The sequence below is a fragment of the Drosophila rhopaloa genome, unplaced genomic scaffold (assembly GCF_018152115.1).
Source record: "Drosophila rhopaloa isolate 14029-0021.01 unplaced genomic scaffold, ASM1815211v1 contig_167, whole genome shotgun sequence".
NCBI lineage: Eukaryota > Metazoa > Arthropoda > Insecta > Diptera > Drosophilidae > Drosophila > Drosophila rhopaloa.
In genome coordinates, this window is record NW_025335047.1 from 4,589,723 (window position 1) to 4,602,162 (window position 12,440).

The following is a 12,440-nucleotide window of genomic DNA, read 5'->3' on the forward strand; positions in this document are numbered from 1 at the left end:
AAGGAAAGTACAAACAAACAAACAAACACACGAGAGGCTGTGATAAGGAACCCCCCACTAAAGGTGACCATGACAACAGACCAACCAATTGTGCGCAAAACTTTTCATACGAAAACCAAAACACAAAGAGAATATTTGGAATTTTTCATTAGGAGCTGAGTAGAAGAACATTATACTTTATAGTGTTCAGATTTTAATCGCGTTGTCCGTGTGACTCAGTGAGTTTTACGAATCTTTTCATTTGAGCCGCTCGCCAGTAAATTGGAAACAGAAATGCATAAGCAACCAAGGCAGGGGTCGGCATAGATCAAATAGATTAGTCGGCTACTACTATGCATATATAGTACATATATGGCATATATATGCATCTACACAGAGAGACACTTTAGCAAACATAATTACGCTACACAAAAAGCTCGTCTATTACACGGAAAAATAAATCAAACTTTGACATGACAAACAACGGCAGCAAATTTAACTTGAAAATAATGCTTGCCACATTTCGCAGTCTGTTTTTTTTGTTTTCTACGCCATTCGGGGTTGTACCTATTAAATTACCAAACAACCGAAAATGTACATAAAAATTGCACGTAATTAGCATTTCAATGTTTATGACTAATTTGCTGCAGTTTGTAGATTAATTGGCTTTTGTGTTAACGGCTTAGACAATAAACAAAAAGGCGCACAAGCGAAACAAAAAGCAACATAAGGTGATTTGGGGAGACATCAACACAATGTCTGAGATGGCCTGCTGTTGGGATATAATTTGTCTTAAATATGGCCGCGATTTCCCACTTGATCGATATGACTAAAAGCCAAATGACCTTAACACAAATCGAATGTCAAATGGTTCACAGGTGGGGAATGTATAGTCTGTGTGGGGGTGTGACCGCAGCATTAATCAGCGGAAAGGGAATTTACTCATTCCAATGGGAAGTATTAACAATTGATTAATTAATCTCTAAGCAGATCGCTTGGGTGTTCGTGTCTACGGAAACATTTAACATAATTACCAATACTCGGGTGTTTTTTATGTTTTAATTGAACAATTTGGTTGGGAATAATCGAATTTTAAAGGTAGTTTCAATCACTAAACTTAGTCAATTAAAATACCATAAAGAGATAAAGTGGACCCCTATTAACTAAATAATATGTTTGCTTTAATTAGTTCATCTAAACATTTTCTGTTATTCAATAAAACATCGTTGTCTCATCACGAAAATATTTCGCATCTAATTGTCCCTCTTCCATCTGTTTAAACTTAAGCATCGGAAAATGAGTTTGCGAAAATATAAAAAATGTCAAACATAATTTCAGTTCTGTACGAAGCGAAATCACTCAGAAGCTGGCCAGGCTCAGTGGGTCAACATGTCGCATGTCGGATGTCGCATGACGCGCCACGGGGCGTATGAGCAATGAGCGTTGACAGCGAACAACGAGGAGAACGAGATGGATGGAGAAAAGGCGGATCAATGGTCGCCCATTGAAAACGCAGAGCGTTAAAAGTTGGCTGTAATTAATTGTAAACTGTTTTAATGCCTCGGCTGCTGGGGACTTTAATTAAGTTGCATTTGTGTTTTGGACACGTCCAGAGAAACGAGATTCAGCAGATACATACATACATAGATGCATATATCTTCGCTGCCATCTCCTCTGCATTTGGAGCTGGGTTGACAAATTGTTGACCATTTACATGGCATATTGTTGTGGTCGGCCTGTCGGCCAACTGACAAATCTCTATTTACATTGTTGAATACGTTATAAATTATTAACTGCTATTATTTGCGACTGCCAGTGTCTGGGGGCTAATGCCTAGAAATTTATGCCCCATGACGGGGCGAGCACAAACAAACCAACAAACCAATAAACATTTTGACCAAAACTTGTTGCACTTCCATGTTTCTCGAAACGCCATTTGTCTTGCTTAAACACATTTTCGAAATTCGACTGGCGACCGTAGGAAAATGTCAGAATTTTCCTTTGCGAATTTTTAGTTTATATAGGCCTTGTCTGCCCGAAATGATTGCAATTAAATGGTATGATTTATGTGAAAGCAGCGCTCGAAACGCCCGCACACATAACACCCGACATCTGAGGGGCCGGAAAACAAGACAGATTGGAACACCTGAAATATTCGAAAATCAAGCGGAAAAATCTAAGGCCCCCTGCTCGTAAATCTTAGCCAGAGATCTGTGCCAGTTTTCGTTTGGAAAACATCGAGAACACATGAAACATCATCATCAAAAGTTGTTTCAGCCGGCACTCTGCTCTTTTCATTAAATTATGTATGTTGTTTTTAATTTATGACCTTAACTCATTCATATTCATTTAATTTAGGTCTAGCCCTATAAAGTCCAATTTTATGTTGGCGTAGACTGTCTATTTTCGTGTTATCTTTTCGCCCGGCTTTACTCTCAGTCGGTTTAGAATATTTGTTTTATGCAACGGCCGACGGTAATTAATTGAATGGCAGAATGTGAGAAATGTTTTACTTTGACTTCATTAATTTTTACGATGGTCAAGAAAGGCAAACGGTTCTATAACCTTTGTAAGTGGTGCTGACTTGGCAAGTTTTTATATTTATTGGCCAACGTGTTTACATGTAGATAATTTATAATTAAGAAAGAATAAGGCTCAGAAATATGGTAATTCAACTAAGATCATTAGAAAAATACTAGAAACTGCAGTTAGAGTAATGATGGTTTGCCAATAATATAAAGTAATTAATGGATTACATAAGTTACAAATTATAGAGCCAAGAAAGTTATATTATTATTATAAGCATTAATTGTTCCTCATAAATAGTGGTCATTGAAAATTCTCCCAATTAAAGTGAGATTCCAAGAATATTTTGGTGGTATCTTTCAGTAGCACTAAAATCGATTTAAAAATCATTTAATTCCACATCATTTGATTGGGTCATCGCCCCACCCAATCGCCCTGAGCTGGCGCCATTTGGCAAAGAAAATTATTTGAACAGCTGCCGAGCAGAAGCCACATGAGTAGGGACACGATCATCGAACGGAGTGCGATCTGAAATGCTTTCGGGTCTAATTAATGCTATTTAAATTTATGCATTTATCTGGATCACAAGCAAAAAGGAGAAAAGAAAAAAAAACAACGAAAAAAATGCGAAACGAAGCAAAAAACATAAACATCAAGAGCAAAGTGTGTCATGCAGTAAAATAAATTTCCTCAGTTCCGCCACTGCGACTGCTGTCAGGCCATAAATAAATAAAAAACGAAACTACGCCCAAACAATTTCCAAATTAACAAAACTAAGGAAAAAAAAAACAAAGAAATATTCATGTCTGAAGAAGGGGAGAGAGGGGGTTGTGGGAAAAGGGAGGAAACATTTTAAATTGCATAAAATTAAATCAAATTCTAATGTGGCAGGGCTTGGCCTGAGTGACTTGCTCCGACGCCTACAATGAACGACAAATGAAACGAATGAACGCCGTCAAACGACTTCCTAAAACGCTCCAATGATTTTGTCTAACCCATTTATACGTGTATATATCTGCAGCTCGATCTGTATCTGTATCGGCTCAAGCTTTATAGGGAAAAAGTGGAAGGGTGCATCCACAGAGAGCTTTGCATTTGGCATCTTGCTGGGGCGTTTTTTTCTTTTTTGTATGTGCGTCTTTCTTGCCGCCAAGACAACTTAACAGATGACTGACTCTATCGGCAACGAAGATACACCTCGGCAAATAGCTGAGCGGGCTGGCACACCTTTAAGCCATTTCCGGTGTAGCCCAGTTGCTCACTGAACGCGTTGTCAATTCTAATTGGCGGAAGTCGTGCTCTCCTCAAATCCATAAATTAGATCATCGTTATCATTTTTACAAGCTAAAACCACTTACATCTGGATGTTCACGCACTGGCACATAAACCTTCTCGTTCATCGTCACCACAGAGCCCTCGGGTTCGGGCAGAGTCAGTGGCTCCTTCTTGACCCCATTGATCTGGAACAGTGAGGCGCGCACGCGTGCAATTTCTGAAATGATTACAGGGAAAGATAGCGGAGTGTAAGTACATGTATATTTACAATCAAGAATCAAAAAGACAAAAATAACAATTATAAGATTATTTTTTCCAAAAAATCTGTGGAAAACCTTTAGAAAAATTCTAGAAATTTGAAAGGGAATCTTTTATATAATACTTGATATCATTACAATTTATTTAATCTTAATTTTTAATTTGCCTGCCATAAGAATGTTTGAAAAATTGTTAAAGAATCAACAAATCATCGTTAAAAAAAAAACGGATAGAAATCGAAATAATTTAATTTTAGTAGCTACAATGGTATATAAACTTCGGCTTACTTAGCTTTTAATATACTACTTACTATTTAATTATTTTAAAACTCCTTTACAACAATTTTTATAGTTCTAATCTGATTATGTTGCAAACTGTCAAATTAATTCATTGCCTAAAATAATGGTTAATTACTAATCATATGAAATCTACTTTTACAACAGCCTTTATTTATTTCTGAGCGTAATAACACACAGATGAATGGCAAACAAACAAAGCGTTGATAATTTTAATTGCTGGCTCTTTGGCTCCACTTCAACGTAGCGCGGCTCAATTTGTCATTTTAGCTAAGTGCTTGTATTAAATTACGTTTAATTTGCCTCTGGGTGGAAAACCTACTAAATTAGCATCAATAAAACGGCGTGTAAAAGTGTTTACTCAGCTATTGACTGTTGCTATTCTAACTTATTTATTAGGTTGACCCCATGAAATCACTTGGTTTATATTTAAACAAATTATGCCATAATTTGCCTAGCATCATCGTAATGATGATCGAACCGCCCACCACCCCCAACCCTTAATTCTGAGGTCAGACAGTGCATAGTCATAACTGCCACGCCCCTTCCTTAGTGAAGCCCCCCTGCAATTCACATTTTCTGTGATTTTCAGTGGCGGGTGGGGCGTGCGTTTCAACCCCCAACTGTGTCAGTTGACAGGGGCTCTCGAATTGATATGATCAACATTTTGTGTTGCTGCTGGTGTTGTTAAGTTTTGCATAAGCTCAATTGCATTGTTTGTCTTTGGCATGTGCTTTGACAATTTGTCACTAAAAGTGGGTAATTGTGCTGGGTGTGCTGAGAGTGTTGGCCTCGGGGGCGGGAAGGGGAAAGGTGACTGCATCATATGTCACAGCAATGATTTAAGAATATGCCACTAAATGACATCAAATTAAATGCCTGACTTCTCTCACTAAATGTCAACATTTTGACATACGGTTATCTGATTTCTTCGACAGTGCGATTGCTGACATCACACGTCTTTAAAATAAACTTTTGTAACCCAAAAAATAAAGCATTATATATTTATTTCAAAAAAGACATTTCAACACCTCAAATAAAATTGGGAATATTTTGCAGTTCTCAACTTGGTGAAGATATATTCTGTTAACTACTAGACAAATTTCTAAGAATTTCTTTTTGAATATAAAAGGCCATGTATAAGGTTATTGACCTGTTGAATGTGGAATATGCACACAGAAGCACATCTTGTTTGGCATTTAATTTAATTATGTTTGATATTTTTATCTATCCAGCTACTGGCTTATTTTTCTTATTTATTTCCCCCAGCTTTCTCTGTGGCACATAAATAAAATTTCAAATAAAAAAAATCTGGGCAGTAAGAGCTAACAAAGAAGGCGAAAAGAAATTGCACAAAATTTAAATTTACTTTTTCCGAGCGGTGCGAAAAAGAAACCAGGCCCGTTCCAGAGTTCATTGCGGGACAAAGAACCCATAAAGAAAATGACAGAGAGACGAGAATGAATCGGAGGTACACCGACAGGGTCGGTCCGAAACACTTGACTCGATTATTGATAGAGATGGTATGGAGAAGAGATTTTTCCCCTCTACCATAATTAAGAGAAGCTCCAGAAAGGCTTTTCATTTGTTCAAGCATTTTCGTGTAATTTGTTGCGACACGCAAGTAGAGAATTCCATTGATGGCATCATCGTCGTTTTGGCGGTTCTGTTCTAAGCCATAAGCCATTGGCATAAACGCAATCATGACAGCTGTCAATTTTAATCGAGCGAGTGTCAATCCGCATCCACATCTTTTCAATCTGCAACGTGACCGATGTGTGGCAGTGGCACGAAGATTGTGCAGCCAGATTAGATGAATAAGCCGCGCCAAATTGGTGTAAAATTGCATTTGCATACGAGCGGACCGATGACGGAGTCACTGATTCACTTCTGGGGCCAAGTCAGATGGATTGATAGCGGCATTTAGATAAATTACAATAATCAAGACCCCCTGCCATATGCGCAGGCGGCTTAATTAATAGCAGCTTAGTCAGAGACTTAGCCTGGAGTCTATAATTAAAGCCCTGGCTCCAGCTCACCTGTTGCCAACTGACCATTTTAGGGCATACCGCGGCAGAACCGGGCATAGCATTCATATATATAGTAGAGTGGGCGGGGAGAACGAGAGCAGAGCAGTGCCAATCTAATAATTATCAATGAAAGATCTTCTTATTCATTAACAAGTCAAGTCGTTTGTGCTTTTAAGGCAATCTCCGTATCTTTTTCGCCATGCGAGTCATAATTTACATAGACCGCGCGCTTATGACTCTATCTCTTGGCCAACTCGCTGGACTCTATATATGGCTAGGGACGGAGCTACCAAATTTGGCACCCCAAGTATAGAAAAAAAAAAAAAACTGCTTTGCGTGTGTGTTCAAGTATTATTATCATTTTGTATAATTTTTGTCTACGCTCTTTTTATAGCCAGCCCCCACAAAAGCAATTATGGCGAACCTTAACTATGGAGTGTTATTAGTCAAGCAACTAAGAATAAAAATGGGTAAAGCTCAAGGCTGGGCGTGGATAAGAAGGATGGACCTGTTTAATTTCAGCATGAGATCACCATTAAATCGGTCACAAATCTAGAGATACCTCTTCGAATTCGCCCTTTTCGATTGTGGGCGAACATAACGCAGCATATTTGCCCCGCCTTGCTTGGTTGCCGCATTTTGCAACATTTGAATTTTAAATTTAGCCTCCTGCACTTGATGATGAACACGAAACACGAATGCGAAAGCGACTGAGAACGACAACAACCAGTCGAGCGTCAATAAATTGTCAAATTTTATGCACCACGATTTTTTGGCAAGGGTTCTTTATGTCCGTGGGCAAGTAGGGCATAAAATGTGTATATAGTAGCGGGAATATTAATGTGGAATCAGATTTTATACGTATGTAGAGATAGTTATGGAACGGTTTTAATAGTTAACTATTTGAGCCTGGTTTATTTTAAGGGGTTCCTTTAAATATATGTAAACTCACAGAATCCTAAGCTAAATCTCAATGCGTGACACCAACACAAAATAAACAACAAATTATCTAAATACAATTAAATAATTCTCAGTTAAATAAGCATATCACGACACCCTTGATCAGTTCTCCATTAGCGAAAACCTCGTTCGCACCGAATACACTAAGAGGATATAACTTATCGAATCCTAAACTTGTCAATCTAATAAGATATGCCAGACAGATGGCGCAGACACCTTTAAACCAAATTAAAACCGCACTCAGCTGCTCAGCAGCTTAGGGGCGCTGATTGATTGTTTTGAGCTGGGAGAACAATTTGCATTGGATCACGACTTCAGGTGGAAAATGGTAAATAAGGCAGGGGGATAATACTATATACGATATAGTATTAACTGGCTGAGTGCGACACATATCTAAGTATCTGGCGGCTAATTTATGAATGCAAAACCATTCATACCACACGAATTAGATGACTGCCAGTTGATGAGCGTGTGGGCGTTGTAGCCAAGAAAACAATGTCAACTGCGATCGTTTGGGTTTCGTCTCGGCCTCTGTTGTTATGTCCGCCGGTCTGTGTGGGCTGGTAGTCCTAACAAATTGTCACCAGAAATGGCCGGAACGCTCGAAAACGTTTTAGGTTCAGCCCGATTGTTGTGCCTTCTGTGGCTGCAATTAAGCCAGGTCCCGCATATTTGGCAAGCGCCAAATGTATTTGATTTTATGGTTTTTATTTACTTTTCGTCATGAACTCCATTGGCCTTGGGCGCATTTGCAATTTCGCATTGTACTCGTATTTAAGCAAAACGGAAAAAAAAAATTTGATTATTGTGCGTTGAAGTAAATTTATTATTCGCTTTTTGTGAATTTTTGCATATTTTGTGCATATCTTTTCGGTTTGTGGTTGCCAAAAGGCATTGGCTTCTAAATCAACAGCTGGTTTCAGATTAATATGTCGAGCAAGCGTATAAAAATGCAAAATTAAATATATTTTCTTGAAAATATGTCTGTATGTTTCTTGATTTGTTCTATTAGACATGCTAGTACACAATATTCCAAGTAAATTTTATGTTTGAAGTTCTTTGTTTTTGACAAATAATCAATTTGTTGACAAATAATCCATAAATAGTTTAATTCAATGGCAATACCGATCCTTGAACCTCGAAGTTATGGCCCGCACTGTAGTGCAAACGTTTCGCATCAAGGCAAAAATAAACATTTGTTAAAATGGCTTCTCTTTTTGTGTTTTAATATATTTTCAGCATTTTTATTAATGACTATATCCAACCCAGCGACAGCAATGACAATTTTTTATGAATTTTTATTAATAAATTTCCACCATAATAAAGCTGTCAGTGGCAACTTGGTTCACACGCTCAAAGTTCCATGGTCTCCATTATATACAATATCAATTCTGGCACGACATTAATATATCAGTTGGTTCATCTGATTTTCCTCGAGACACATAAAGTTGTGTTAACATGAATTTAATATAAATATTGCATACGCAAGCGTCATTTTTTATCAGACGGACTTTAACCCACATTTGGCGAACAGAAAACAAGAGTTGTTGAAAGTTTGTCGCGGAGGAGAAAAAAAAACATAAATAAAAATGATTCCGTTGACTCACCTACAGCAACAACCATTATAAATGAAATAAAACAAAAGAAAACACAATTAATGCTGGCGGAAAACATAACAGCACCAGAGCTAAAAGAAAAAAACATAAAAACAATACCCCACGTAAAAAAAATAGGTCAACGAATTGCGAGCAAAACAAACTCAGAGGAAATGAAAATACCATCGGATAAACCAAGGAACCACAGACGAGGTGCTCCTTAAAGCGTAAAATCATCAGAGGTGAGGAGTTAAATAGAAATGTTCCTGATCAGAAAGGAAGCAAGCGAAATTAAATGAAGACAAGCGAACACTGTGCAAACATGGTAACGAAAATTATTTCTTGGCCTAAAGAAACGTTTACAATTTGCACATTTCCTTTAAACAAAGTGACTTCATTTTTCAGAAATGAAATTGGCTTAAAAATTAATAGAAAACCTTTTTGAAGTATGTACTTTTCATATTACGAAGGACTGCCCCCAAATTAAATTCTTTAAATGCATGTATTTTCATTTTAACACGTCCGCATTTTCACACTCAATGTTTTCCTTTCAATTCCAAAAATGGTTTGCATTGCAAATTGTTTATTTGTGCACCGTGAAATATTTCCAATGATTTTACTACGAGAAAAAAATCGAGAAAAAATCACGGCGTGAATAAATCTCCACCTGGTATTGCGCTTTTCAACAAAATACATGGCGGAATCCGTCCCAGCAAATGGGTAAACACTTGAACAAATACAGAAATGATAAAACGCACATTAAACTAACAATAACACGAAATAACAAATTGTTACTTAAATAAACTAGATTTTTTTTCTTGTCAGCATTTTCTTTGTAGTTTTTTGTGTTTTTTTTGTGGCTTTTAAATAAACACACATTTTGGGGCTTGTCGCCGATAATACCTTTTTGTGGTTAACAATTATCCAGTCTGCTCTAAAGTTATATATAAACGTGAGGTATTGCCATCAAAATAATAATTTCTTTTATTAACGAAATGCAAATAAATATTATGGTAAAGTTATGACAGCTTGCTTAATTTGAGAAGAGAGAATGTTTGCGGGATAACGTTCTTTCTATTATTAGATGGTTCGATAACTTTTGTTAGTCATTCAACAGAGTGAAATAAAGATTGACGGCCCGTAAAAGTTTTGAGAAATCTAAACAAATAACAGTGAAGCAGAAGATTAAATGTGTGAAATTCCGCATTGACCAGATGATCATCGTTGGCGAATTAAATATATATTCCTGTTAATTCAATTGAAATTAAAACGAAATTAAAACCTTGTTACCAGCTCATGTTTAGCGACACTTGGAACCAGTAAACCAGCCGTTCCGCTAATAAATCGCAGCGATTACAATCTCAAAGTGTTTATTTAGTTAATCGCACACAATGCCGTCAGGTCGTGACTAATTTTCGGATATAAGCCGAAATATTTTACGTATTTTTTATATACATATTTTTATGGTTGCCGGTCTTAAGTAGCCATTGCCATTTAATTACCCACAGCAAAGAAATATTGAGAAATGACAAGGAGGTGGTGGAAATTTAATGGACACTCAATGTGACGATGGCTCATCGGTGTCCCGTCTAAGGGCATTAAAATGAATGCCCAACCCACATCAGAAATCCCGCCATAGCCCGAGATTTGGAGGAGCAGCATGTGACAACAGCCAAATGGCAAAAAGAAAATGTGTCAAACTATAATCCAAGAAAATGCGGCGGAAAAACAATGCCAAATGGCTTTTCACATGTCGCAGACACACAGACCCACTTTGTTCCACATTTTTGATGAACTTGCACCGAGTCACGCCAGAATGCCTCATGAATTTACTCATGAGTCTTAAACTTGAAGATGAGTTGAGGTGTTGGTTGAATCGAAAGGAAGTGAAATGTTCAATTTGAACTTTCAGTTTTTCAGAGACAATGGGCAAAAATGGAAAGTTGTTGGCTCAAGCAAACACACGCACCACTTCAAGTCAACACAGCATTAGGCCCACGACCAGGCACAAATTATGTTACGCCTCGGAACACCATTTACGTGGGTGGCACATCATCATCGTCATCAGCAGATTTCAGCGATTTTCACATGCACATCAACCATGAAAGAAAATACCTGTGCGACTGACTTCAGGGCAGCCTTGCAGCTTGACAGTAAGCTTCCAGAGCTGCTACAATCAGTTAAGAGCATCAGGGGAAATGGGCTTGGCCTGGCCTAAACATTCAATCACCAAATGCCGACACTTCTACGAAATTAAATACGTGTCAAAGCAATCGAGAGGAATGAAACAATTAACAAGAAACAAAAGATTTGACAAAATGAATTAAGACCTTTGGGTATTGGAAGCTAATTTTTGTTAAACACAACTTAACTTGATATTCGAGGAAATTTTATTGTAAGGCATTGCTAATTATTTATCTTTGTTTAGTGATTTAGAATAGTTTTTATTTGTAATGTAAGGGGAATATATGCAGTTACTAGAAAATACAATTTGAAGAGATTATAACTACAGTTAAAATAAATTTTTACAATTAGTTTTTTTTTACAAAGCTCACACGCAATTATAGTGATTAGTTTTTATTGTGGTCATTAAAAGAGCTAAATCATTTGGTTTGGAATTGATTAATATGTTTGTTACTGTTTTTTTTTCCAAATAAAATAGCTAAGAAATACACCTTTAAATAAATCTTTCTGCGTTCGTAAAAATTCATTACATATAATTCCCAACATTTGTGGCAATTTTTCAAAATGATTCACATCGGCTCTGTTTTAGTTCATCCCACTCAAAATGACGAGTGCATTGAGTCACGAGCGGACACAAACAGTTTCACAGCTGTCCGGCTCATTAGGTGTGTGTCCGCCGTAATAACCGATCCGCACTGGACCAACTACGATTCGTGAGAGCCGAGGGCAACCGCCAGCAAAGAAAACAAACAAGTTTGGAAAATTGCTAACCAAAAGAAAATACATAGCTGGCGAAAAAACGGAGTTAAATCAATTGAAAACTGCAACTTGTCGTTGCCAAAAAACATTGCAAATGTCTGGCAGTGGTTGTGGCTTTGGCCAATGGTTCGCTGGCCGAGATGGTGGTTCACTGTTTGTCACTGGAAGGCATTGAGTAAAGCGAAGCAACTAGCCGCTAATCAATCAGTTCCCATGAGCACAATTTCCAGCAAAATGCCCCCACGTAGACGGGGCTAGAGAAAACTCCCCAAAAACGAACCAAATAAATATGCAATCAATGCGTAAATTGCCACAAAATAAATGCCAAAGGAAAAGTAGAAATGAAGTCCCTAAACGGATACTGAAAATAGGACTAACTGGTTGCATTTGGGAACCCAATTATTTCCATGGCTGGTTTAAATGAATTTCTAAAGATGTTGTTATTTAATTTTTCTTCTTTACGAACAACCAGTTTTAACGATTTAGTTTATTTTATAAAAAAAGTGTTTCTTAAATTGGTCAAGAAAGAATAATTTAAGAGTGTTTATTTGAAAATAACTACTTTAAGTTGCCTTTTT

The 12,440-nt window shown here is 37.3% G+C and overlaps 1 protein-coding gene across 9 annotated transcripts in view; it reads right to left on the reverse strand.

Moving 5' to 3' along the window:
• Window positions 1-12,440, reverse strand: part of LOC108052987 (protein held out wings) — a 39,035-nt gene that overhangs the window by 13,042 nt on the left and 13,553 nt on the right. For all 9 annotated transcript variants that reach the window (XM_044458712.1, XM_044458714.1, XM_044458710.1 and 6 more), the window contains exon 3: window positions 3,864-3,997. In XM_044458712.1, the coding sequence (XP_044314647.1) occupies window positions 3,864-3,997 (134 nt within the window). The remainder of the gene's footprint in view (window positions 1-3,863; window positions 3,998-12,440) is intronic.